Here is a 26,439-nt window from a genome sequence, read left to right as displayed (position 1 = left end):
AAGTATCAGATCTGCAAGCTCGAAAGTGAACCTGCCACTTTGGATGGTTTTGTGTGACGCTGTAGTATAATCAAATAGGGCGTTCATTTAAAACCCATTTTGGGCGTTTACCCCTTTTGGTGTTCGCATTATGCTATGCTTTAGCTATTGAAAAATAGCAGATCTACAAGCTCATAGCGCGCCACTCGGTGGCGCGCTATGAGCTTGTAGATCTGCTATTTTTGTCAGGATGTAGAAGACATTTTTTGAATCTGAGCTCAGGTCAAAATGGGTTGAAAAGTTCAAATCTGGAGAGGATTCTGCCCGACAGCAATGATACATGCACAGTACCTACGTATAGCTTAAGATTCCGTAAAGGTGCATTGTTGTGATGTTTTTGATAAGATACAATATCTGAAAACATTATGGGGCAAGTCATTTTTTTTTTCATGCTACGTGCTTTCCCATGAAAAACAAACTATTGCATTAAGGCAACAACAAATGTTTATAGTAGCTTCATTTCACTTTGAACAAGATAGCACTGCATAAGTGACTGCTTTCTCACTTCAGGGGACCATATGAAGTGAATAATGTCCCCCCGGAACCGAACACATATCTAAAGGTTGGGGTCACACTCAGATTAGCCCCATTACTGATGTGTACAGTTTAAAGCATAAATTATAGTTTGTCGCAAGCCTGCCTCGCTCGGTGAAAATAGCGGATTTTCAAGTGAAAATTGTGATAACGACACATAAGTATAAATTACACTTTACAGCATACCTCTTTGGCAAGAAATGCCGTATACTGTTGCACTGAACTGTCGTTCAGACTGAATCAACCCATCGAAAACCGTGAAAGCATCTGTGAGACTGTGTCATTTTAGATTTTAAACGTTGGCTATTCAAAAATAGCAGATATATTACAAGCTCTCAGCGCGTCACGTGCTGGCCTTGGTGATGGCTTAAGAGCTGGACGCCCAATAAATACGAGTGCGTTAGTGCTTTGGATGAGGAGACACAGAAATGACTCCTATTATGTGTCTAGACTGACACACATTCTGCATGTAAGGACGCGGGGTGTAATTGGCTGAACACTATTGCGTGCAAGGTGACATCTAAATGTCTTATTTCAGAGCTCTCCTGTGCATTTGAGAGCGATATAAAAAAGGATGAATGTCTTTGGTGTCCTTCAGCTTTTTAGCTTTGTCCTCCTTCGCTTCCAAAAGCAGCAGTGAGGAAATAACGAGCGCGTGTGTAATAACATCATTTGTAATATAAACTCTAAAACGTATTCCACAATTTCCCTTTTCACATTCATAACCATTCTTGGAGCGTCAATATTACGAGGCTTCTGAGAATGAAAGGCATAACAGTATAATGACATAATTGCCTTTTTTCTGAAATTGTATGTTCCAGCCTACTGGCTCACCGGGTTCGTCCCACAGGTCCACTCCATCTTGAGGGGGGGGGGGGGGGGGGGGGAGTGTCTCTCTGTTCTCAGATGAAACTCTGATTAGAGGTTGATTAGAGGTTGATGTTTACCAGCCGACCAACAACCTGTAGAACAACCTGCTGCGTGCGTGCGTGTGTCTGTCTGTCTGTGTGTGTGTGTGTCTTCTCTTCTGAAGCGCATACAGACACACACGTGCGCTAGGTTTTCATCAGTGGCTGTTCTGAAATGTCCTCGGGCGTCTTCTCTCCCTCCCGAGACTTTTTCCTCTTCTTGTGACCTGTTTGGGGGACAAAGAGGTTGATGTCGGATTCTGACCTGAGATCAGATTCTAAAAATGTTTAGTTTTCTGAAAAAGCTATGTTTCTGTGTCAGTCGTTCTTCTATTTTTCAAAAAATAGCAGACCTACAAGCTCGTAGCGCGCCACTCGGTGGCACGCTACGAGCTTGTAGGTCTGCTATTTTTCAATAGCTAAAGCATAACATGATGCTAACACCAAAAGGGGTTCCCGCCCAAAATGGGTTAAAGGACGACTTCACCCATTTTCAACTTCCCTTCATATAATTGGTCCTCACTAAGTAATGCTCATGATGATGATAGGGTAAAAGTATTGCGTTTGTGTCCTCAGAGGAGGGCTGTGACCTGTGTGGATGGTTCAGAAACCCGCATACCAGTGACATCATCGTTAGGCGGGTTTTTTTCTTTTCAAACATTGCATTAATGCCAAAACAATGGCTTCTATTATTGCCCACTTTACAGGAATAGAAAGCCATTCCATTAGCTTGGATTCCCCATCGATGATGTCACTGGTAGGTGGGTTTCTGAAGTGTCCACACAGTCCTCCGCTGAGACACACACACACAGACCAAGAAGACAAAAATGGTGGCGTATTATCGTGAGCATTAGTGAGGACCGTTCATATGAAGATGGGTTGAAAGTGAGTGAAGTCGTCCTTTAACAACATACTGCATCGTTTGTTTGTTTTAAAAGGAAGGTGGGCAGTCCACTAATTTGGTTTTTCTCACAAACACAAAGCTGTGCATGGGAGGGGCTAGTGCCTCTCAAAAACTGTTATTGGATATACTATTCCAATTCAACAGTATTATATAACATTGATATATAATTTATACTGTATATATTATATAAATGTTTGAATGAGTGTTGACTCTGGAAGGCAAAAGGGAAGCGACAACAGAGACTGTGAGGTGCCTTGAGGGGAGGCCGTCCTGCTGCCAAGTGTGTGTGTGTGTGTGTGTGTGTGTGTGTGTGTGTGTGTGTGTGTGTGTGTGTGTGTGTGTGTGTGTGTGTGTGTGTGTGTGAGACTTTGAGTGCAAATGTTTGTGAATGGAAGCCAACAGACCTGGTATTTCTTTTTGCCATGGGGGAGAGAGAGAGTTAGAGAGAGAGAGAGAGAGAGAGAGAGAGAGAGAGAGGGTTCAGTGAATGAGTGGTTGCCAGGATACAGCTTTTCATACGCAGCTCTCAGAAAACTCACACTCATGTGGTCCTCAGAAGAAATGGTTGTTTTGTTGTTTTTTTAATTTGGGGTGTTATAATTGGGAAGTGATTCAGGTCGGTTTTAGGGTTAGGCATTTAAATGTTAGAATTGGGGGTTGGGGTTAGAATTAAGCCTGATTTACACTGCCAATGTACTATACTAGCTGATAATGTTCAATATTCTTCACATTAGGGTTATGATTAAAAATGGTAAACACCAAAGATGTTGATGTCCTCGCAAGTGTAGTGATACTTCCATGTGAGTGAGTGAGTGAGTGTGTGTGTGTGTGTGTGTGTGTGTGTGTGTGTGTGTGTGTGTGTGTGTGTATGCGTGTGTTTGTCTGTGTGTGTGCGCCTGCATGCGTGCACGACTCACTGATTTTGAGCAGTAGTTTCTTCCCCAGTGTGTCCTCTGAGCCACTCAGCGACAGAGCACTGATGAAGGGAGATGTGTCTGTTTCTATGGGAACAGAAGTGTCTGAGAGAGAGAGACAGAGAGAGAGAGAGAGAGAGAGAGAGAGAGAGGGAGAGAGCCTCTATTTACATTTTGTTATGTGTGCTGTTATGTAGAATAAACGTGGGTGAAGCACCACATATATGGAACAAACTCCCAGAAAACTGCAGGTCTGCTGCAGTATCTCTTTTAACCCATTTTGGACTGAGGTCGATTAAAAAAAAGTCTTCTAAATCTTAACATTTTTGAGAAAAACCCATGTTTCTATATGTCAGTGGTGCTCAACCTTTTTCATGTCAAGGACCCCCAGAATTATCTCTATTGGGCCACGGACCCCCCATCTCAAAATATGTAGTTCCAGGGACCCCCCCCCCAGAAGCCAATATTTTAGTTAAAAATGTTCGCTCTGAAATATATATTAAAAGATTTGCGCCACATTTTCACGACTTTTCAAAAATAGCAGACCTACAAGCTCGTATGAGCTTGTAGATCTGCTAGATCTGCTATACAGAAAACTAAAAACACCAGAAAGGGTTCCTGCCTAAAATGGGTTAAAACACAACTGAAGACCTTTCTGCTTGCCGCTGACTTTGACTGAGTTACTTTTCTTTTTTTCTCACCCTTCTACACTGTAACTGACTGTTAAGACTGTTCTTTTTTAACTTCTTCTTCTAAAGTCATTGTATAATTGTGTTTCCTTTGCGTACTCTGTGTGAATCACATTGAATTGCTCTGTTGGTGGAATGCCGGAAACTGCCTTGAACCATTTCATCTCTGTTGTTTGACAGCTCGACTGCCTTTTCATAAGCTGTAAGTTGGCCCGTAACAGTTCCTGCTCCACTCGTTCTTTTATATTCTCCGTTTACTACTCCTGCCGCTGCTTGACTCTGGGGTAGTCTTCCATCCCACATTCCAGTCCTGTGTCCACCATTGTAAGTGGTCCTCTGTTACTGATATTTGGCACATTTAAGTATTTATATTTGCACACAAAGGAAGAGTCATGAGTTGAACTGGTTTATTGAGAGTATTGTGAACACTGAACATGAAAATGTAATATGAGACTGTGTTATGGGCACTTGAATACTGACTGCTTCTGTTCTGTCTGTTCCAGTGTGTTCAGGCAAAAGAGTCACCAGGCTACCAGAGCACCATATATTGGTCTGGACCACAGTGAAATGGCCAGGGGGTGTTTGGGTTATGTATTGGAGCTGCTAATGATAATGTGGTTTATCTTGCAATAGTGGGCATAATTGATATTTACTTACTGGTGTAGTGATATAGATTTATAGGCTCATGTGATGTGGGTTATGTGGGGTTCAGAAGTGTTGCATGTTTAACCAGGTAGTATGGTAGAGTCTGCACTGATTGTTTCAGCTGCCTATAAAAGGCTGCCAGGGAGCACACACCCACTCAGTGTTGGATTCAGTGAGAGGGCATGGTGGAGCTGCACACCAACATGCCCATTTGTTTGCTGCGTGTATCATGCTGTACAACTTATTTGGGAATAAACCATGGTGTGGCTGCCTTTTACATCCTGACTCTGTGCTCATTTACAGCTGCTTATCGGGCAAACACTACAACCATTTTAAATCAAATTTTAAAGAGCCACCTTTTCTCTCTCTTTGGCTTTTAGTTCAGTCTGAAGTTGCGATGTTTTGTTTGTCAAGTTATTTTTTGAACGTCCTCTTGCAGATTTTTCGTCGTTTGTTTATGTTTAGTTTCTCTTAACATTTAGAATTTTACAAACTCTTTGCAACATGCTTTTTTTATCGTTTCATTGCAATTGTAAGGATTATGAATATGATTCATTATGGCTGTTTTTTTTTGTTTGGTCAAGACTACCACGATTGGAAAGAATTTTGGGTCAACTCCTGTTTTTAAATTTGCTATAGTGGTTCTCCAGGGACTCCCAGGGGGGTCCGTCAGCGGAGGGGGGTCTGCTATTTTAACGTTTAAAAAATATAATATAAGAATAATTTAGATTTTCTGAACATGAATATTCTCTTCTCCGGGGCCCTGGCACAAACTCTTTTCAGATGACGGTCAAATACGTATCAATTTGGGGGTCTTCCTTGACATGAAAAAGGGTTGAGAACCACCGATAAATAAATAATTGGTGGCTTGACTCGACTATAGACTGTAGTTTCCAGTACTCATGGCCCTTTTCCTTTCATCGGTGGCCGAGCCGAGGTCTCCTTTGTCTCATTCATGATTCAGACTGAGCTGAGCAGTGCTGTGCTGTGAGTGTTCTCAGTGGGGGTCTTCTTACCGGTGGTGGCCTCGCTCTCAGAGCGGTCCTCTCTGATGTACGGAATCTCATCCATCCTCAGAAACACTGAGTCACTGGGACTCTTCTGGCCGTCCGACTTGCTGCCTGCCAAGAGAGGCACACACAAATGTTACAGGTTTGTATTATTATACTTGCGAGGACATGAGTTATTTTAGTTTACTCTAGTTTTTCCTAGTTTATAGGAAAAGGCCGCTGCACAACGCAAAGGTTGGTGATGAGGTTCTTAGGCGTGCATACTTAGTTTGGGTTAAGGTTAAGGTTAGGTTTAGGTGTGCTGCCCCGTGGGAGGTTAGGTTTAGGGTGAGGGTTTGAGATAGGTTGTAATTGTATAGGACTAATGACTGGTCTAACCGATGACTAGTCTAAACCAAAAACTGTCTAAACTAAGTACTGCACCCGTTGCGTAGGACAAAAATTCGTCCTGATTTTTTCGGCAAGTTTCCGACAGCGTGTGGGTCCTTTTCTTTGTTTTTCCAAAGATACCCTTTTAGTGGTAACTGTCACGCCTCGCTCCTCTGCCTTTGTATTTGAGCATTGACTTAGGTCCAAACCACTTGACCTTAATGGTTATGTGGTTGATTTATGTTCAGTATTTTGCCATGTTTTGTTCTGTTTGGTTTTCTGTTACCCTGTTGGTTTTGTGTATCTTATTTTGTAGTATGGTCCCTAGTGTTTCCTGTCTGCCTAGTTGCTGTTCCCTACCTTGTCTCACCTACCTTGTGATGTGTCAGTGTTTTCACCTGTGTCCTCTTTGTCCTGTTAGCCTATCCTGTGTTTGATTGTATTTTGAGTTCACCTGTGTCTAGTTAGTCTTTGTCTATTTATATACCCCAGTTTGTTCAGTCCCTTTAATGTCAGATCGTCATTTCATGTCAGCGTGTTTACTGTGTCCTTGTTTTGCCTGCCCCATTTTATGGGAAGTTATAGTTTAATAAACATCTTGAACCGTGAATCTTGCCTTTTGGTCGTACTGCTTTTGGGTCCTCTGATCGCACCCTGACAGTAACATAGTTAAAATTTCAGACCATAAATAATGTATAGGCTGAAACCATAGCTTATTCCGCATAACCCTTTTTACAAAACAAAAGAAAAACAGTCAAAATGGAAGAGTTATGAATGAGCTGAAGATAGCATATCTGTTCCATTGAAAGAAATGCTAGCCCGTGTCTCTGTAGCTGCCAGTGTGAACGCAGCATAAGAGGTGTCTGCCTGACGGCGACGATAATTATATTATTGAAGATGACGGATCATAACCAATTAGTATGTAAATAGAACAAACCCCCCTTTGCTATGAGGAGGACATACACTGACCCGTTTTTCTTTATTCCCCTCTTTGTATTTCTTAACCCATTCTGACCTGAGATCAGATTCATACGAGGTTTCCACTGGAAACACACTGGTCTGATTAACCCATTCTGACCTGAGATCAGATTAAAAAAATGTCAGTCATTCTTCGATTTAAAAAAAATAGCAGACCTACAAGCTCGTAGCGCGCCACTCAGTGGCGCGCTATGAGCTTGTAGATCTGCTATTTTTCAATAGCTAAAGCATAACATGATGCTAACACCAAAATGGGTTCCCGTTCAGAATGGGTTTATTGACATGTAATAATGTGTTAACATTTTATGCTCTGTTGATTCATTGAATACATATAGGACCACAATCATTGGTGGAAAAAGTGAAATTATTATTATTATTATTATTTCTTTGGACGGGAACGCCTTTTGGGGTTTTTACCTTTCAAGACGGGAAACACATTTTTGGGTTCTTGTTGCTACAGTACAGTATATATAACAATATATTTATTTTACATTTTTGAATAATCTTTTTTATATTAATACGTTTTCAGAAAACTTCCAATAAAACATATCAATACTGCAATGTAGAAGAACTTGACTTTTGTAAGTAATTGACTTGAGTAAAAAGTACTAAAGTATTGGTACTATCATGTAAGTAAACAAATAAATGTAGTACCAAGAAAGTACTCAATTTGCAGAGCGTCCCTTAACGCGTTCTGGACGGGAACCCCCTTTTGCTGTTTTAACTAAGCATTATGTTATACTTTAGCTATTGAAAAATAGCAGATCTACAAGCTCATAGCGCGCCACTCGGTGGCGCGCTATGAGCTTGTAGGTCTGCTATCTTAGAAAAATCGTGAAAAATGCGGCACAAATCTTTGAATATATATTCTTTCAGAGCGAACGTTTTATTTTATGTCGACGTCAGGCCTAAACGGGCTACATTCACAGCGGCACCGGGGCTAACTCACGGACGATGCAGTTCTTCTCGTTGAGCAGCGACGTGCTGTGAGGAACGCTGGACTGCTGGCCCCGGGTCCGGGCCGAGGCGGGCCGGCCCATGTGGTAGTCCCTGGGGGGCATGAGGGTCCCGTTGTACTCCGGTGCCGGGGGGTCCGGCGTGGGCGTGTTGCCCTCGGCGGGACGTCCCTCCGCGTCGGGGGTCTGGGGAGAGCTGTCCATGCGGGTGGCCGTCAGCGCGTTCTGGTAGTGGCTCCGTGTGATCTGGAAAACGCGGAGGAAGGAACCGAGGATTATTGTTATTATTATTACTACTCCTGAATGCAGTGCCTGGTACTGGGAGTCTGGTGCAACGCACAGGGTCCTGGGGTCTGGTGAGAGCAGGAGTGGACCTGGTGAGACGTAGGAGGGGCCCGGTCAGGAGTCGACCCACAGAGCCTAGTCCTTCACTACTCTAACTTTGATTTGATCAGCTGTTGTGGGGCTTATATTTGAAAATACAGGTATATATTAGTATTAATTAGTTTATGGTTCCTCTTACTACTCACCTTTTATTAGCATTATACCATCTCCCTAGTCCCTAATGACCTCTTTTGGCTACATCAAATCCTCCCCTTACACTTAAGTTTCATCTACATTTAATCTAGTCTCGTCATAATTAGACCTGTCCCTAAGTCTAACCTCACACTAACCTACTGGTCGTAATGATGTGATGTCGTGAGCAAACCGCATGTACAGTACATGTGACGTTATAATATAATATAATGTAATATCTCTGCTGCTCCAAAATGTTCCATTTTTCAGGATTGAAAAAAAAAAACCCCATCCAGCTCAAGTAGAGTTAACCCATTCTGAACGGGAACCCCTTTTGGTGTTTTAACTAAGCATTATGTTATACTTTAGCTATTGAAACAATAGCAGACCTAATCTTTAATTTCGACGTCAGGCCTAGATGGGTTAAGAGGTTTGTGCTTTTTGACACTTTTCATTGGTTCGATATTTTAACCAACACACATTTCCGTCCTAACGAATGTATGATGATAGGCGCCCCTCACTTCGCACAGGTGTGATTTTTACTACTTTCCATTGGTTCAATATGTTTTTTTTACCAGTACATACAGTAGATGTAAAGGATGTTCAATATCATTGATTTATTAAATCTAAAACCTCAACAATGGAGTTGGGTGGTTTCTTCCAGACAGCAACGATATACTGTAGTGTAGCCTATATATATATATATATATATATATATATATATATATATATATATATATATATACAGTATATAGTGCATAGCGTATTTGACGAAATCATCTTGCAATGATAACAGCCCATTTTTTAACTACACTACATTTATTTCAGCATGATCGAAAGTAGAGGGCATCAACGGAAATATAGCTGTAGCTGATTCTAGCCCTTAAGCGGTGTACATTTTGAGTATGTAAGCAAAACAACTATGCTTGTGTGTGAAACGGGATCAATAAAATATCCAAGTCCACGAGGAGCTTTCTGTGTGGGGAAAAAAACTGTCTCTGTCAGATTCATTTCCAGGTACCGCAGTCACAGAACAGTCAATGGGACCTGTTCACAGCGGAAGTCATTGTCTAATTGGTCTTCGCTCTTATCATGTGTGTCTGCATTCCTCTGTCCTGCTGAGCTATTGCAGCGAGGTCATTTTTTAACAATACGGTCTTGTGTGTACGTATGAGAAGTCGTCGCAACTCTTGAAATCATACCAGCCCCCCTGACAGACACAGACACTAGTCCCATGTGTCAAAACAGTCATGCTCCCCATGCTTGCTTCCAGTGTTTTTAATTTTTTAATTTTAATTCCAAGGACCTCCATAACTCTCATTGTGTCAAAATGCGGTTCCATTTGTACACTCTTAAGAGTTACAGACCCTGTACAGGTCCATTTGGAACACACTGGCAGATATTAAAGCTACACCGCATATTTGTAGCATTGTATCTTTGTAGCTGAAGTTGAAACCAGCTCAACTTTTGTTTTTGTAACTGCTTTTTGTCTCTTCATGTCGCTTGGCTTCCATTGAATGGTAGCCTATGTCTTTGTAGCTGCCAGTGTGAACACGGCATGGGGGTCCCTGGACCCTTTGGAACCACTGAACTAGACCCTTTCTCTTCCTCGAAAAATAAAAACGCATGTGGTTTCCGAGGCTAAACTAGACCCTAAACCCAGAGTGATGTGTTCATTCGTCTATAATATTGATGGTGGGTTCCTTTCCTACATAGCCTATAATACTGTACCGCGGGAACGACTGCCATTCTATGCCCTGCTACAACATTTCCCACAGCCTAATCTGTTGCTATTGGCTCTCAGCCTCAGAGAGTTCTGGGTATTCTGTTCAGCCCGCCTGGTTTAAGTCAGTTATGTTCCGGTGTTCAATGAGTGTAGACGTACAGAGTGAATAATCCTCCGTCTCCGCCCGACCACCACGGACTGACTCACCCACCAAAGAGACAGTAGTACTAGTGTGAGTTTACCTGTACTGCTGCCGTATTATTGCCGACCTATGAAGTCCTGTTGTTATTGTGCCAGCCTGTTGGAAGCACACTGTATGTCTGCCGTTCTGCCAGTAAACAGCCTGCTACTGAAAACCCTTGTTGTGGCATCATTCCTCGCCTCCAAACCACAGAAAGTTAGTCCACAACAATACATTTGGGGGTCATTGACATTAAAACGTCTGCGAACCCCTGACCTACATGTAAACTAATTTAAATTCTCTTTTCGGTGGTACAGTCACAGTGTGTGTGTGTGTGTGTGTTCGGGGTACGGTCTACGGAAGCGTGGACCCCTGCAGACAAAAAGCATGCAGCTGCAGCTGTGAGTGCTATACTGTTGTGACCCTTTACCTTGATGACCTGAACGTGCGTCAGCTGTCTCACGGAGTAGTCCGGCAGGTAGACGTTGCCCCCTCCTCCGTTGAGTTGGTTCATGCTACCTCCGCACAGCATGGATTCAGAGCGGTCCAGACCACTGCTGCGAGAGGGGGATCTATGAACTGGAAGAAACCGGAAGATCAGGAAAGGTGTTTTTTTTTGTTTTTACATCTCGCCTGGAAGATTAATAGTTGTTGCTGTCCGTTTTTTTTTCTTAAATTAACGCCACACTTCATACTACAGCGTCACACAAAAACATCAATATACATATTCACGATTCACACAGTTAACGATCGCTTGTTAAGTGCCTGCCAGACAGACAACCAGCTGAAATGAAGGCAGTTGTAGAGTAGAGTGTAGACTAGTGAACTGAACGTTTTCTGTTTATATCAAGTACTTCATACCAGCCCCTGAAACTACTTCTCTGCCATCCTGAATGGCAGTAACTAGCATACAATGAGAACTGAGAAGGTCTCCACAAAGGTTTACTCATCAAAACCGATTATAAAACTGTAACCATCAAAGCATGCACTCAACATATAATGGTTATGTGACCATGGCATGTGCATAATATATATATATTATTTTTTTCGATTATTAATCGGCAGAGCTGTCGATTATTCGATTTGGCTGATGGTCACTTTCTGGCATCCCTAATATATATATATAATATATATTATAGTTTGTTTTATATCGCTGTTCAATGCCTGTTCAGAAAGCATTGTATCTATATTGTCAAAGTAATTAGTGAAGTAGCAAACGTTGAAGAGGACACTGGAGCAGCTCGGACAATAAGCCTCTTTATGAGCCAGTTATGAACCAGTGATAAGTATAGGGCTATACTTAGCACCTTTATTAATAACGAGGCTTATTATGAAATGAAGAGGCTTATTAACTAAGAGCTTATTAAGCTTATTAACGTATATATACACACACACACACACCTGTGGGCATAATTGCTGGCACACCATAGTAGGCAAACGCTCCATTCTCGAACCTCAAGGCCTCCTTGCCGAACTCCACCTCCACTCGACCCTGAAGCAGAAGATGAATTTGATCCACACAGCCAGATTTTTTATAAACTAATAAAGTACTTTGTTTTTTACAATAATTAGGACATATGACACAATAACGATGAGAAGTGGTAAATGTTTGGCGCTTATCTCATTCTGTGTGGTCTAACAATGGATAACTTTTAACCACAAAATGCATACTTAACCTATTCTGAACGGGAACCCATTTTGGTGTCAGCATCATGTCATGCTTTAGCTATTGAAAAATAGCAGATCTACAAGCTCGTAGCGCGCCACCGAGTGGCGCGCTACGAGCTTGTAGGTCTGCTATTTTAGAAAAATCGAAGAACGACTGTGGCATTTTTAGAATCTGATCTCAGGTCAGAATGGGTTAATCAGACCAGTGTGTGTGTGTGTCCAGTGGAAACCTCGTATGAATCTGATCTCAGGTCAGAATGGGTTAATCATACGATGGGTCTCACGTGGACATAGTGAGCCGCTCATTCATCTAGCTATATAGGAACTTGGTATTCCTATTAGTACCTGCAGGACTAGGATGAAGTAATCCACTGGCTTGTTGCGCTGGTAGAGGAAGTGCTGTGGAGCCCGTTTGTTCTTGTCGTCATACTTCAGGTCCTGCACCACGCTGGGGTGTTTGATCAGACGCAGGAGGATCTTCTCCGACAGGTGGGCCGGTTTGAAGGGCTCCACCTCTGAGCAGAGAGAGAGAGAGATATGACCCGTTTACTGTACAGGCCTTGACCTCAAAAGAAATAAATCAAATCTTCTAAATCTTCTTAAGTTTTCTGAAATAGATATTTTCACGATTTTTCAAAAAATAGCAGACCTACAAGCTCGTACAAGCTAAAAAAAAAAGCAGATCTACAGTATACAGTATAGATCTGCTGTTTTTCAATATATATATAATATATCATTTTTGTAATATATGTTTTTTTATGATCATTAGAATGTCTAGAACATGTTTTATTCATTGTTGTGAAAGATATCCCCCAAATGTAAATTATTAATTTATTATGTTATTATATAATTATTATATAATTATTAATTAATTATTATAATTATATATATATATATATATATTTTTTACATATTTTTTTAACCTAAGTCCTAGTAGTACAAAATAGTCCACCATCATGGACCCCTGGGGATGACTGCTCTATATTATAAAGAATTAAAAATGGAACAAAGCAAGTCTCCCACTCGGCAAACCAACCGTGCCAATAGAGCTGAGCCAAGATTGGCAGAGTTGGTGTGGTCTTCTCTGGGGCACTACACATCATTCTCTTTTATAAACCACGCTTGGTTTGGCCAAATCTATAAGTCGCACACTCACGTGCGCGCACGCACGCGCGCGCACACACACGGTAGTAGATATACCTGTGGAGAGGAAGCGATGCGTGGCTAGCAGCAGCTGGGGAGAGATCTTCAGTTCGTTATCTGCCAGTTTGAAGATAGAGAAGTCCTGGTGCTTCGCCTCGTGGTGGGAGACACGCCGCTTGCTGCGGTTATCAGCTGGATACACACACACATTTTTATTTCACACACACGGAGATTAAAATAGGGTGCATTTTGCATCCCAAAACGCAGTGTGTAGTTAAGGGACGCAATAAAACAACGACCTCTGCACTACTGTACCGTTTTTTATTCTAGTTTATTTTGCTAGCTTTTAGTTATAATAATCATTTCTTCTTCTGTTTTCTACATGAATATAACCACATTATAACCATATCAAATTAAATGGGAGGTAAAATGTCTCATAAAATGTCCCTGGGACTCATCTAAAAGACCATCCCTGCATCCCGGGACTCATTACATTGAAAACCTATTTACATCACTGCACACAGCCTTTTTGTTGAAGCCTTCCAACAACCAGTCTGTGGGTACGTCCTAGGGCCAAATGAACCAATAGTCTGCACCTATAACCTAGCTCTGAGGTGGTTTGTATTGGAGTGGTTGGTACACGCACGCACGCACGCACGGACGCACACTCACACTCACAATCACACTCACAATCACACTCTCACACACACACACACACACACACACACACACACACACACACACACACACACACACACACACACGAAATCACCAATCCCATACATGTGCAGAGTCTGCATACTCTTGCTTAAAATGATATTGGATTTTAGATTTGTGTTTTTGGTTATTAGATTTTTAAGGCAAGGCAATTGGCATGTTTTAGATTTGAAGTGAATAATTCAGTCCTTTTTTTAATGGCACCTGACTTTTTAAACCTATGATAAAAATGCCGAGGGCTGAATTAAACAATAAAACAATGAACATACTGTAGAAGTCGGTCTCGTCCAGAATCTCCGACTTGATGATCTCTTCAATGACGTCCTCCAGGGTGACGATGCCCATCACCTCGTAGAAGGGGTCTCCCTCCCCCTCGTTGTTCACACGCTGCACGATGGCCAGGTGGGACTTCCCTGTGTGGGACCACCCAACAGTTACTACACACACACACACACACATATATATTCTCACACACACATTGTGTGCAGGTACATGTTAGGTACATGGTACATGTTATTGCTGTCGGGCATAAACCTCTTATCCGATACTCATAAGGTTTTTGACTCAGGTGCTTGAAAAGCGCCTGGACTACATTTGCAGCCACGACAGTAAAGACGACTTAAGTGTGGCGACTTTAGTGACGACCTAGTCATGATTGGCTGCCTCCTATAGCGACCTTACTAAAGCCAATGATAGTCTGAACGACATAAAAACCCATACTCTGAACGCCGCAACGCGGAGCGAGTGGCAACAGAAGCTAGTGTTTTGAGCTAACAGGAGCTAGAGGACAACCATAACAAAACACAGTGAGCGAACCCAACATAGGAAACGTCGGAAACTAACGAAAACTGGCGCTATACAAAAGCTTGGTTACACCTGGCAATTATGACTGAATCATTCTTGTTTTCTTTTTGTAAATGAACGTCCTGCACAAAAGAATCAAAATGTATGATTATATGGCCGAGTCATAGTGACAGGAGCATGACGGAGTGGCCCGCGGGTCTGCCCTCCCATTAGACAGTTTAGAGTTTTAGTCAGTTCATTGAACACAGCGTTTCAATGGATCGTTGAGCATTTGGGACAACACATTCCTATAGCATAGGGGGTCTCTTTTGCACGCCTATACACTACTTAGGACCTCATTATTTAGTAATGCTTTTCATTTTCAATATGTTCTCTTCCATTTACTGACTTGTTGGAAAAGTGTTTTTGTTTTACTTTCATTGTGTACTCGTATTTTTAATACTGTATCTGGAAGTATAACTGATTGGCGTAGCTCCACAATTGGACCGTATACACACACACACACACACACACACACACACACACACACACACACACACACACACACACACACACACACACACGCATAGCCTATGTCTGTCCATCTGTTCATTCAGACACCCGGTTAAGCTTCAGCTTACCCCAAACATTGTTTTCTGTTCAATACATTTATGCTGTACAAGTCAAGAGCATACAGTAGTGCGGGATATCTCTTCCTTCAGCACATTTTTATATAATGTGCTGCATTTCGATGAAATGCTAAATTGAATTAGACGGTGACAAGTATAATCCTCGTAGCACTGCCTGCTGCAAAACAACTCATATTCTGCTTCAGAATTTACAGAGGGAAAAAAAACCTGAGCAGAGATATTTGTGAAACAAAAGCATTTTGGACTGCCGTCCTGGCTGGGGGGCAGGATAACAACAATGCACTCTAGTCCAAATGTAAGAGAGATGTCACCGAAGGAAGATGGCACGGTATACGCTTTAGGGAGGATACGGGCTGTAGTGTGTGTGTGCAGTGCACGTGCGCACGTGTACCGTATGTGTGCGCGTGTGTGTGTGTGTGTGTGTGTGTGCAGACGTCAGACAGAAAGGTGGGGGGAGGCTGCAGACTGCAGCTGGTGTCAATTATTATTCATCATTCATTCATTACATAACTCACAGTCGATGCTTCACACATGCATACACGCGGCGCGCATGTACACAGTACACGCATACCGTACACGCACGCACGCACACGCACACACACACACACACACACACACACACACACACACACACACACACACACACACACACACACACACACACAAAGGATCCTTGTCCCTCTGGCTACAGCCCCCCCCCCAAAATTGCTTTCTCTGCTGCCCACTCTGACTGCCAACTACTACCTCACTAACACTTTACTGCACGCACGCACACACACACACACACACACACACACGCACACACACACACACACACACACGCACACACACACACACACACACACACACACACACACACACACACACACACACACACACACACACACGAACACACACACGAACAGTACACACACACACACACTGACAGACACTATTCTGGCAGTGCTGTGGATATGGCTAAATGGGTCACTCTTCGCTGTAGTACACAGGGAGAGGGGAAGAGAGAAGCATTAACCACTTCAACCTGCCATCCTTCTAACTATCTGTGTTGGAACTGCCAACTAATTGTCAACTAAAATGTTATGATTTTGAGTGACAACCCTACCTGTACGTACTGTATAGACAGTGCATTGTTTCTCAAACCTTTCAGCCCCGAGCCCAACATAATTAACTTACAGTATAATGCTGCCATTAACTTGCGACCCTCAACCTAACCCCGGACGTACTTCTATGCACATAAGAGTGCACGATTGGTTGCGCAAACTGTGCATTTGTCCGCAGGTTTAGTAACAATTATGGTTAAAATGTATTTGTACCGGTAATCATTTTTACATTGTATTTCACTCTTCATCTTCATTACACAGTCCCAATCTGTGATGATTACCCACCGGGTGTGACTGTGAGGTGATTAGCGGTGATTGTGTGCACCTGCACCAATGTCACCACTCCTTTAAAAGGAACCTACATTCAGTCACACTCCACACTGATGAAGGCTAGATAGCCGAAACGTTTGTTCTTTATTTGTTCAAATATGAAATAAACTATTTGAACTGCAGTCTTGGTGTGTGCGACCCACTACCTTTATTTTGATACATTGTATTTCACTAATTCTGTCAAATTTTATTCAGGTGTATGAAATACCTGACACCATAGCACAACATATCCGTATAGTAATACATGACAAGGCAATAGGTTGTCTTTAGTATGATACTAAGTTCCTGATAATGATCCTACATTGACATGTCTACATTGCCTTCTGTACTGTACGTGTAGTGTACTGTAAAGTCGCTCTGGATAAAGAACGTCTGCTAAATGCGAACATTGTAAATTGTTGTAATTGCTCCACAGCCTAGTCACTAATACACTGAAATATGGTTTTTAGATTATTTGAATGCAATGAGGTTCAACAAAATGCTCAACTCTTGCCATTCATGACAAGCTCTCACCAAAACCCCTCAAACACCATCACTGTTTGCTGTTATCTTTGATACAGTAGGTGATACTAGGATTAGATATGTTTTCTGTACACACGCACACACACACACACACACACACACACACACACACACACACACACACACACACACACACACACAGGGAGGGATTATTATCAGGAAACTCACTAAACACGAGTTCTGCGGTTCTGTTGTTGAACTTTTCCATGTACCAGCAGTCTGCAGCTCGCTACTGTACGAAAGGAAGGACGTGGTACCACTTTAAACACAGTATAATTCTGTATCAAGTATCAACACCTGTGAAGGGCTATGCACCCGGCATTGGTCTGACTGCGTCGAGACCTTGTAGTGATGACGAATATGAACATGAGTGTTCATTTAGTTACTCTCTGACATAAAACGTCTACCGTGTGTATTGTGAACACAGGCCAAGATGGCAGTGGATATTTGATGCTGTATGTATGGTGACAAGGACAGAGGGAAGGAGGAGAGGCACACACGGTACAGTTACAAGCGGACAGAAGGAGGTTCCCAAACATAATGGCGTTGTTGTTGTTGTTGTAACCCATTTTGGTGCCGCAGACCTGGTTTTCTGGGTGGCAAAGTAGAGCAGTGGTTCTCAAACAATTTCCTGTCGAGGACCTACACGTTTATTATGTGTAGGTCCTACACAATGTATTTTAGTATTTTTTATTTGCGATATCATGACCTCTCGGGTCATCTGGCAAAAGGTCTGCTTTCTGCCCCTACAACCAAAAATAGAAGTGGGTGAAGCAGCTTTCATGCATCACATACCTGGAACGCACTCCCAGACAAACGCAGGTCTGCTGCCAATCTTATTTCTTTTCAAACACAACTAAAGACTGTTGCAGTTTGCTGCTGCCATTGATTGAGTTATTCTCCCCCACTCCACTGCACTGTAACTGTATCTATTCATTTTTACTTGTTTTGTTTCAGGCATCCTAATGTCATCTTATACTTTTTATTATTGTGTTTCCCTTGCTTAATGTTTATGTGTAAACAAAAAAAAAGCACATTGAATTGCCTTGAACACTGTTTTCATTCATGTTTGAATCAATCAAAGCCGTAAGAATGAACAGGTGGGGGAAAGGAAGAGAATGAAGGATTCAGGAAATGTGCTGAGAAGGGGAACGAGAAAAGGAGAAGTATATGGAGAGGAAGGTGGGGAATGAAACAAAAGAGGGAGACAGGGCTAAGAATGGAGGTGGAGAGAGCGAGAGAGAGAGCGAGGGAGAGGGAGGGAAGGGGATGGGAGGCAGAAGAGGGGCCATTGTAAGAAACATCCTCCTTATATTTTTTACTGAGCTAAGCATTCAAAGTGTGTGTGTGTGTGTGTGTGTGTGTGTGTGTGTGTGTGTGTGTGTGTGTGCGTGTGTGTGTGTGTGTGTGTGTGTGTGTGTGTGTGTGTGTGTGTGTGTGTGTGTGTGTGTGTGAAGGAGTGAAGTAAGGGAAGGAGACACAGAGAGAGAGGCAGAGCTCACAGCTCAGCCCCTGTGAAGGTGTCCTCTAGTGTTTACCTTCCTGTCTCCATGTCCTCCTCACTCAGTGCAGACCCTGCAGAGCAGAATGCTGACTCTGCCTCTGCCCTCTGCACAACACCCAGCCGGGGTATGTCTGGTCTGTGATTGGCCGCTGGGAACCCCACCTCTTTTAACCCTTTTGAGTATTGGTTCTCAAAGTAGGGTCCTTCGGAGGGGGTTCCAGGGGGTCCGCCCCAAAAAAAGGTTGCAGCCTAAAAAGGTTCAGAACCAACCGCACTACATTATACTACTAGTAGGCTATATACGTCTGGGCAGACGTGGGTGTAAAACTGCAGCTGGCTGGGGAAGGCGTATTTCTAGTTTATTCAGGGCAGGTTAGCTGAGATTGCACTGTGCTGTTCAGTAATTTCCACATGCTCATACTTAATATGAATGACCACATTAATGCTTTGAACTTAAGCATATTCGATGCCTTCAAGTTACTTGCTCAACGGCAAGTGGTGCTGAGGAAAAGCAACTTTTTGAGTAACAAACAACAAAGGAAAAAGGTTAAAAGGATCCCTGGCTAAAAAGACTTATATGCCTTAATACATTATACTTACAATTTAAAACACCTTTAATATCATCTTAGAAATTGTTCATCTTTCACTCAATAGTAAGTAGAAACCTCCTGTCGCCAGTTGATGATGTCATTTGCCCATGTATTGTGTCCTATGGATTGTGCCAATAAAAATTGTTATGTGTTAGAAATCACACTCACACTGAGAGTGAGAGCGCCACTCACTTCACACAAGTGTGATTTTTTATTTATAGCACATGCATTCCATGAATTCCATAGGCTGGACACACACATGGACAATGACATTATGACATCATCAACTTGCGATGGGAGCGGCTTATATTCAGTGAATTGAAAAACATACTAGGATAAATACAATATTTAAAGGTGTTTTTCATTTCTGTTTTTAGTTATAGAGGGCAAGAATAATGCTAATGCTTTCAGGCATATGAGTCTTATTAGCCAGGGATCGTTTTAAATGAGATAAAAGTAGTAAGTACTGTACAACAAATGTCCTGGTGAGGCTAGGATCTGCAGGAACAAACACTGAAGAAACAAAGAAGAGATCCAAGCTTTATTTTTTTAGAATCAAGAGGGGAGAGAGCGTAAAAGTAAGAGGTCTTTATGATAGCAAAAGTGGACTGGTCTTCATCAGGTCAAGAGCTTTTCTGTGTATTTAAACGGGTCATCAAATAAGCCTCCTGAAAACGTTAGCAGTATTATGCTGTTGCTCTCGGGCAGAAACCTCCATAATTCAACTGTTTCTGTTTTTTTTTCGTAAATCAACGCCCTACTTGATCACACTACAGCTTCACACAAAAGCGGCATCTCAAATGCATGTCTCCGTGGTAACCAAGGACCGACTAATTGGGTTTATTCTCAAGCCCTGCTCTGCCTGGCACTGGCACAGTCTCAATAGAGCTGCGAGTGTAAGTCCTGACTGAGAGAGATCTAGGGGCTCACTGGTGCTGAGGCTTAACTGAGAGAAAACTAGGAAAACTATCCATTATCAACTATCCATATCCAACCACAACAACACAACAGTGGTTCTCAAAGTGGGGTCCACGGACCACCAGATGTCCCCTTTTGCGTGGGACCCTCATTTCCAAGACTTTTCAGGCGTCCCACAAATTGAGACCCTGTCCCACATTGTGTTCAAAATTCAAATGCCAACATGCTAATAGATAGTCCCGTAATAGTTGGCTTTCTCAATTCCTGCAAGATGTGTTTTTACTTTTTAAGCATGTCAAATTAACATGAATATGATGTCATATACTATGACATCAAGGCATATACTTCAGTAATAAGTTGCTAACCACGTCCCGTCCCCCCCATCCCAATTGTCCCACACAAGTGATACTTCTGTCCCTCAAATGAACAGTTTGGATCTGGTCACCCTAACCAAGGGTCCTTGAGGACTGGAGCCCTCCAGCTAAATTATTGAATATTGATAGTAATCAATAATTGGACCCTTAAAGATGGAGTGCCGTGATTTTTTTCCACCCTAAAACATGATCATCACTTCTTATTGTTATATAAGGAGGTATAAAAAAAATTAAGTGTACACTATTTGTTAAAATGCTGTTTTGATGTGGGCACGCCCACCAGTTCATTAAGTATGCCTGGTTTGCCTGGTGGGTGGTGATGGGTGGTGGTCCACCTGAACTGAAGGCGCACCCACAGCTGTAGTTGTATGATAAGGGGGAGGGGTTAGGGGAGGGGCTGATAGTGTGGTGTCACTATATTACTGTTTATTTCATTGGCCCGTTTGACTGTCAAGGGTTCAGCCTCCAGGAAAAAACCCTAAATACAAAGTTAATACACCATTGCACATAAAAACGACTCCAGGGTGTCTAATGAAGTACTGTCACCTCATAGACACATGAAAAACTGGAAAAAAAAAAAAAATTGGGCCACTCCATCTTTAAAGTCCTTGAAATCAAAACGGTTTGAGAACCACTACTCTAAGGTGACATTCACACCAGAAACCTTTACTGCGATTAAAACGAGTCCTGCTGCGCATTGTCCGAAAGTGCGCTTTGTTTGGTGTGAATGCTCATTTGAATCCTAATGCGCATCAAAGAACCGCATTCTACTTCGACCAAAAACGGGGGTTTCGCTAAAAGATAAAGGCCCCCCCTGCTGCGTTTCCAATTGCTGCGGATGACAGTGCAAAGGCAAACCACAGCAAATGAAATACGAAAGAATTCCAACTTCTCCGCCCGTTCGCATCGAGTCTACCGAAGTATTAGGTGGGAATGTGGCCCTACAGATGGCTATCCTCCTCCTGCAGAGTCATGCCATGAATAGGCCCATCAGTCCCTGATGTCCTCTGAGGGACTGGTGTGACACCACCGTGTGCCATGTGGAGTCAGGGAACCACAGATGCAGGTCACCTCCTCTCCCTGTAGACTCTCTCTCTCTCTGAATATATCTCTCCACCCAGTTCTCTTTTGTTATGCTTTAGTGTTCGACTTTGTGCTTTCATTTTTTTTCCACACCATGCAACATCCATCCCATTGTCATTCTCTCTATCACAGGGGTTCTCTCAACCCGTGGGTCGTGACCCCTCGGGGGGGGGGTCCTCAAATTATTAACAAAAAAATTAAATAAAGATTATATATATATATATATATTGCAACCGAATGGCTGGAAAATGGAAATTAAGAGTTTACAATACATAGTACGTGGTGCATGCATAAACTTTCCTTAATGATTATATCTGGTTTTCAGTATTCATTTATGATATATTTTCTCTATTATTAAGGTTATTTTTGCAGTCAGTTTGCATTGGTTGGTGGTGGGGAGGGGGGGCAGTGCGGGGGTTGCGAGACATGGCCCAAAGCATTTCCGGGGGTCCCCAGCCAAAAACGTTGAGAACCCCTGCTCTATCAGAACCTCACTGATTAACACTATATCCCACATTGTATCAGTGTTGAGCTCCCTTTTCAGTTATGTTTGGTAATATGTTTTCATATACATTTTAAAAGAAACCAGCTGCATAGCTAGACAGTGACTGGCAGGCAGATACACTTGATTAATTGATTGATTGATTGATTTGTTAAATAATTGCTATTCATCATCATGGGTTACATTATTACTCATTGACACCTGCACAGAATTGAATCCAGTCACTTTAGTCTACCTCAAACTCCTAATAAACTTTTCAGAGCTAACCCTATACTTTGAGTGAATCAATACCAGATCAGATGAATACCAATATCATCATTATGTAGGTTATAGTTTTGGAACAAGTGAAAATCATCTTCAATTAATCTATGTACTCCTCTTGACAGATTTAGCCTATATTGGTTCAGGTATTCCATTATCACATGGAACAAACCACACATGAATCAATGATGTATTCATTCAGGTGTTTGGTCTATACAGTATGTATACAGTACAGGCCGGCCCAGGACGCAACAACCAACATGCAGGTTCTCAAAGTGGGGGTCCTTGGGCTGGGTCCAAAATATTACCTTACAGGTCTGTAACTGAGCGTGTACAAATGTAATGTAATGTACACACAACTCAGTCCGGAGTCCTTGAAATAAATAAAAAAGTGAGGGGCGCTCTTATCATCATGCGTCATCTCACGCCGGGCCAATCACAATTTGCGTCCGTCACTTTTCTGTCCTCACTTTTTATCCTCAATACATGCTTTGCTCAGCCAATCGAATCATCGCTTTGGGGTGCTGAGCCTATCAAATCATCGCTATGCTATGAGGTACACAAACACACAAAGCTGGGAATAAGGAGCTACTAAGCGCCCCTCAAAACGTCTGAGAAACACACACACACACACACACACACACACACACATTTTGAAGAGCCCCCTCCCTTACCTTTCTTGAACTCCTCCAACATGGCGTCCAGCTTGGTGTCGTTGAACACGCAGTGCAGCGGGTGCTTGTAGAACTGCGTGACGGTCTTGAGCGGCGTGCAGTCGTCGGGGTCCACGAACGCCAGGTCCTTGACGAACAGGATGTCCACGATGTTGGCGCGGTCGTCGCTCTCGAACACGGGGATGCGCGTGTAGCCGCTCCGCATCACCTCCGACATGGTGTTGAAGTCCAGCACGGCGTCCAGCGCCAGCATGAAGCAGTCGCTGATCGGCGTCATCACGTTCTCCACCGTCTTGGTGCGGAGCTCCAGCGCGCCCTGCGTGTGCGTGCAGAGGAGGGCAGTGTTGTGATTAGGACAGACATTTTGGTTGCAGTTCCGAAAAACGACTTTTAGGGCTTCTGAAACCATTTGTTTTCAGCGGAAACACTCTGAAAGTGGTTTTAGGCGAGGGGGGGAAAATAACTGAACCAGTTCAACCTCGGTGGAAATGGGGCCTCAGATTATGTTTTAGTCATAGTCTTTTGATTGATTTTTCCATTTGAGGTTTGATTGATTTTTCCATTTGAGGCCTCATTTATCCTTTTATCTTTTTAACCCTGTGCTGTTGTTGTATCTGTTATGTTGGCTTTCTTTTTTTTCTCATTAAAGTCCGTTCCTAGTGTTCCTATGTAAAGCTCTTTGGGTACTTAGAAAAGCGCTATATAAATCTGAGCTATTATTATTATTATTATTTAGTTTTAGTCATATGTTTGTTTTTTCGTCGACTAAATATCATCAGATTTTAGTCGACTAAATCTATAGATGCATCTATAGATCGACAATGTATTTGGCCAGGCCTTGAGGGCGACCTAAATTACTTATTTTACACTTGGTTGCATGCTGAAAATAGCCGATCTACATTGCATCGCGCTGTGAGCTTGTAGAACTGCTCTTTTTAGAGTGCAACACTCCAGCATAACCAAACTTAAAAATGACTTGTCCTTTACTGTGTTCTACTGGATTGATCTCTTCTCCACTAGTCCCTTTGTTGACAAAAATTGTCAATATATTATTTAGTCTTTAGTCATCATAGCTTCGTTTTATTTTGTTTTCAGCCTACTTAGTTCTCGTCAGTGAAAAAAGGTCCCGAACGAACATTTTTCCTTCATGGTTTTAGTCGACGAAATTGATTGATTAATTGAAATTTGTATTCAACAGATTGCAGAATGGGTATACAGTTCAAGGGAAGGTACAGAAAAATATATAAATTATACAAAAAAACTGCTAAGAGGATAAAACCAGAAAAAGCACTAAGACTTGTTTACATCAGCGTCCTCCATTTTCAATTAATCGAAACATTTAAAGACATACACTAAATCAACACAGAATCACCACCCACACACACCATACATGTACCTGGATGATGTTGAGCTCCTCCTTCACCAGGTCGTTGTAGCGGTCGGTGACGCGCAGCATCTCCAGCAGCTTCTCGCGCGTGTAGAAGTTGGAGATCTCCTGCTGCAGGAAGAGGTCCAGCAGCTTGCTGATGGGGTAGGAGACAGGGAAGGAGAGCACCATGAGCAGCCGCGTCAGCCAGATGCTCCGCGAGGCGATGGCCAGGCCGTGGCGCGACGCCACCGACTGCGGCAGGATCTCGCCGACGAAGAAGACGCCGAAGGCGCACGCCACCGTGGAGAGCCACGTCATGCCCAGGATCTGGCACGTCCACACGGCCAGCGAGGCGTTGATGAGCGCGTTGCCCAGCAGCAGCGTGCAGAGCACGTAGTTGCCGTGGCGGCGCACCGACTCGATCCTGCGCGCGTGGCTCTGCTCGGCGGCCGTGCCACTGTTCTGCAGCACCTGCAGCTCCACGGGGTCCAGCGCCAGCAGGCTGAGGTTGAGGCCGCTGAACAGCGCCGACAGGCCCAGCAGCAGCACCGACACCAGCACCTGCCCGACAAACAGTGTTCAATGTTTTCTTCAGCCAGATGTTGGATTTAGTCTTTTGAATAACACACCATTTAGTAGTAGTCCTATTTAGTCTTCTTAAATGTTTTAGTCTTAAGCCCCTATAGCCACACCAAAGGGTCATCATGCAACTCCTTGGGTCCAAACAAACGGTTATAAGGAGTTATAACGCTAAAACCGTCTCTGAACGCTTTGGTGTGGTTATAGGGCTTAAATCTAGTCTTAGTCGGCTAAATATCAAATCTTACGTCTTTAGTCTTATAGTCTTAAAATGCAATGTTAATTTTGCCAGAGAAGATAGTCTTAGTCTTTTGAATAACACAGCCTTTAGTCTAGCTCTAGCCCAAACCACACCAAAGGGTCGAGACGGTTTTAGCGTTCGTCCCAGCGGTGTGATGATAATGTCCTGTTGCACGTCGACCCAAGTGATTCAACTGGTTCAATTCAATGGCCCAAACAACAACAATATTGGTCGCCGAGGAGTTGCATGGGGACCCAGCCCCTTTGGTGTGGTAGGCCTACTGCGGTTTTGGGCTTTAAATTATTCCTATAGTCTTCTGTTATTGTTTAGTCTTTACTCTAGTATCTTACTCTAGTCAACAAAATGAACACTGACCTGCAGCCACAGGTCCGGCGCCGACGAGCGCTCCACCACCGCCACCCAGAAGTCCCGCGTGCGGTAATGCTCCCACTTGGAGCCGTCGAAGGCGCACATGGAGTAGTGCTTGATCTTCTCCCCCCTCCGGAGGTCCTTGGCGATGAGCTCCACCAGCACGGAGTTCTGGCTCGAGGCCGAGCGGAAGGAGCCCATCACCTCGATGTCCGACGTCCGGGAGTGCTTGTCCATGCACAGGTTCCTCTTCGGGTGCACCTGGCCCTCTCTCCCGGGACTCGGCTCCTCGATGAAGGCGATCCAGGGCGCGGCGTTGTTGGCGCGATCAGCCCCCGCTGCCGCCGCGGCGGAGGACCCGGACCCGGACGCGGCGCCGGTGCGGTTGGTCTTCTGCTTGGGCGGCGGCGACGCGGAGGAGTAGTAGACGCGCAGCATGAAGCGGGTGCCCTCGGTGGCTTTCAGCACCCCGTTCTCCACGGACAGCTCTTCGCCGGTCTCCTCCGGGCGGAAGCCGAGCATGCGGCCGCGGGCAGGCGGCGCCGCCGCCGCGAGCAGGAGGAGCAGCAGCCAGAGGGAGAGGGAGAGGGAGAGGGGAGCCCCCCGGCCCCGGGGGAGGAGGCCGAAGGACGTCGACGACGGGGCTCCTCCGGTGCTTCGGCACCGGGCGGCCGCATCTTCCGCAGCCAT

At 43.6% G+C, this 26,439-nt stretch overlaps 1 protein-coding gene across 1 annotated transcript; it reads right to left on the bottom strand.

Moving 5' to 3' along the window:
* Positions 1-1,552: 1,552 nt before the first annotated feature.
* Positions 1,553-26,439, bottom strand: LOC308311977 (metal transporter CNNM1-like; the record flags this gene model as incomplete). The annotated part of the gene is made up of 12 exons (XM_080758808.1): positions 1,553-1,708; positions 3,303-3,404; positions 5,650-5,754; positions 7,940-8,192; positions 10,800-10,948; positions 11,771-11,861; positions 12,383-12,552; positions 13,238-13,372; positions 14,167-14,310; positions 23,192-23,507; positions 24,588-25,121; positions 25,756-26,439. The coding sequence occupies 12 exons, from the start codon at positions 26,437-26,439 to the stop codon at positions 1,629-1,631; spliced, it is 2,763 nt and encodes a 920-aa protein (XP_080614934.1). The 3' UTR covers positions 1,553-1,628.

Source organism: Protomyctophum bolini (genome assembly GCF_963924005.1).
Source record: "Protomyctophum bolini genome assembly, chromosome: 3".
Classification (NCBI taxonomy): domain Eukaryota; kingdom Metazoa; phylum Chordata; class Actinopteri; order Myctophiformes; family Myctophidae; genus Protomyctophum; species Protomyctophum bolini.
This window is presented reverse-complemented; position numbering and strand designations above follow the sequence as displayed.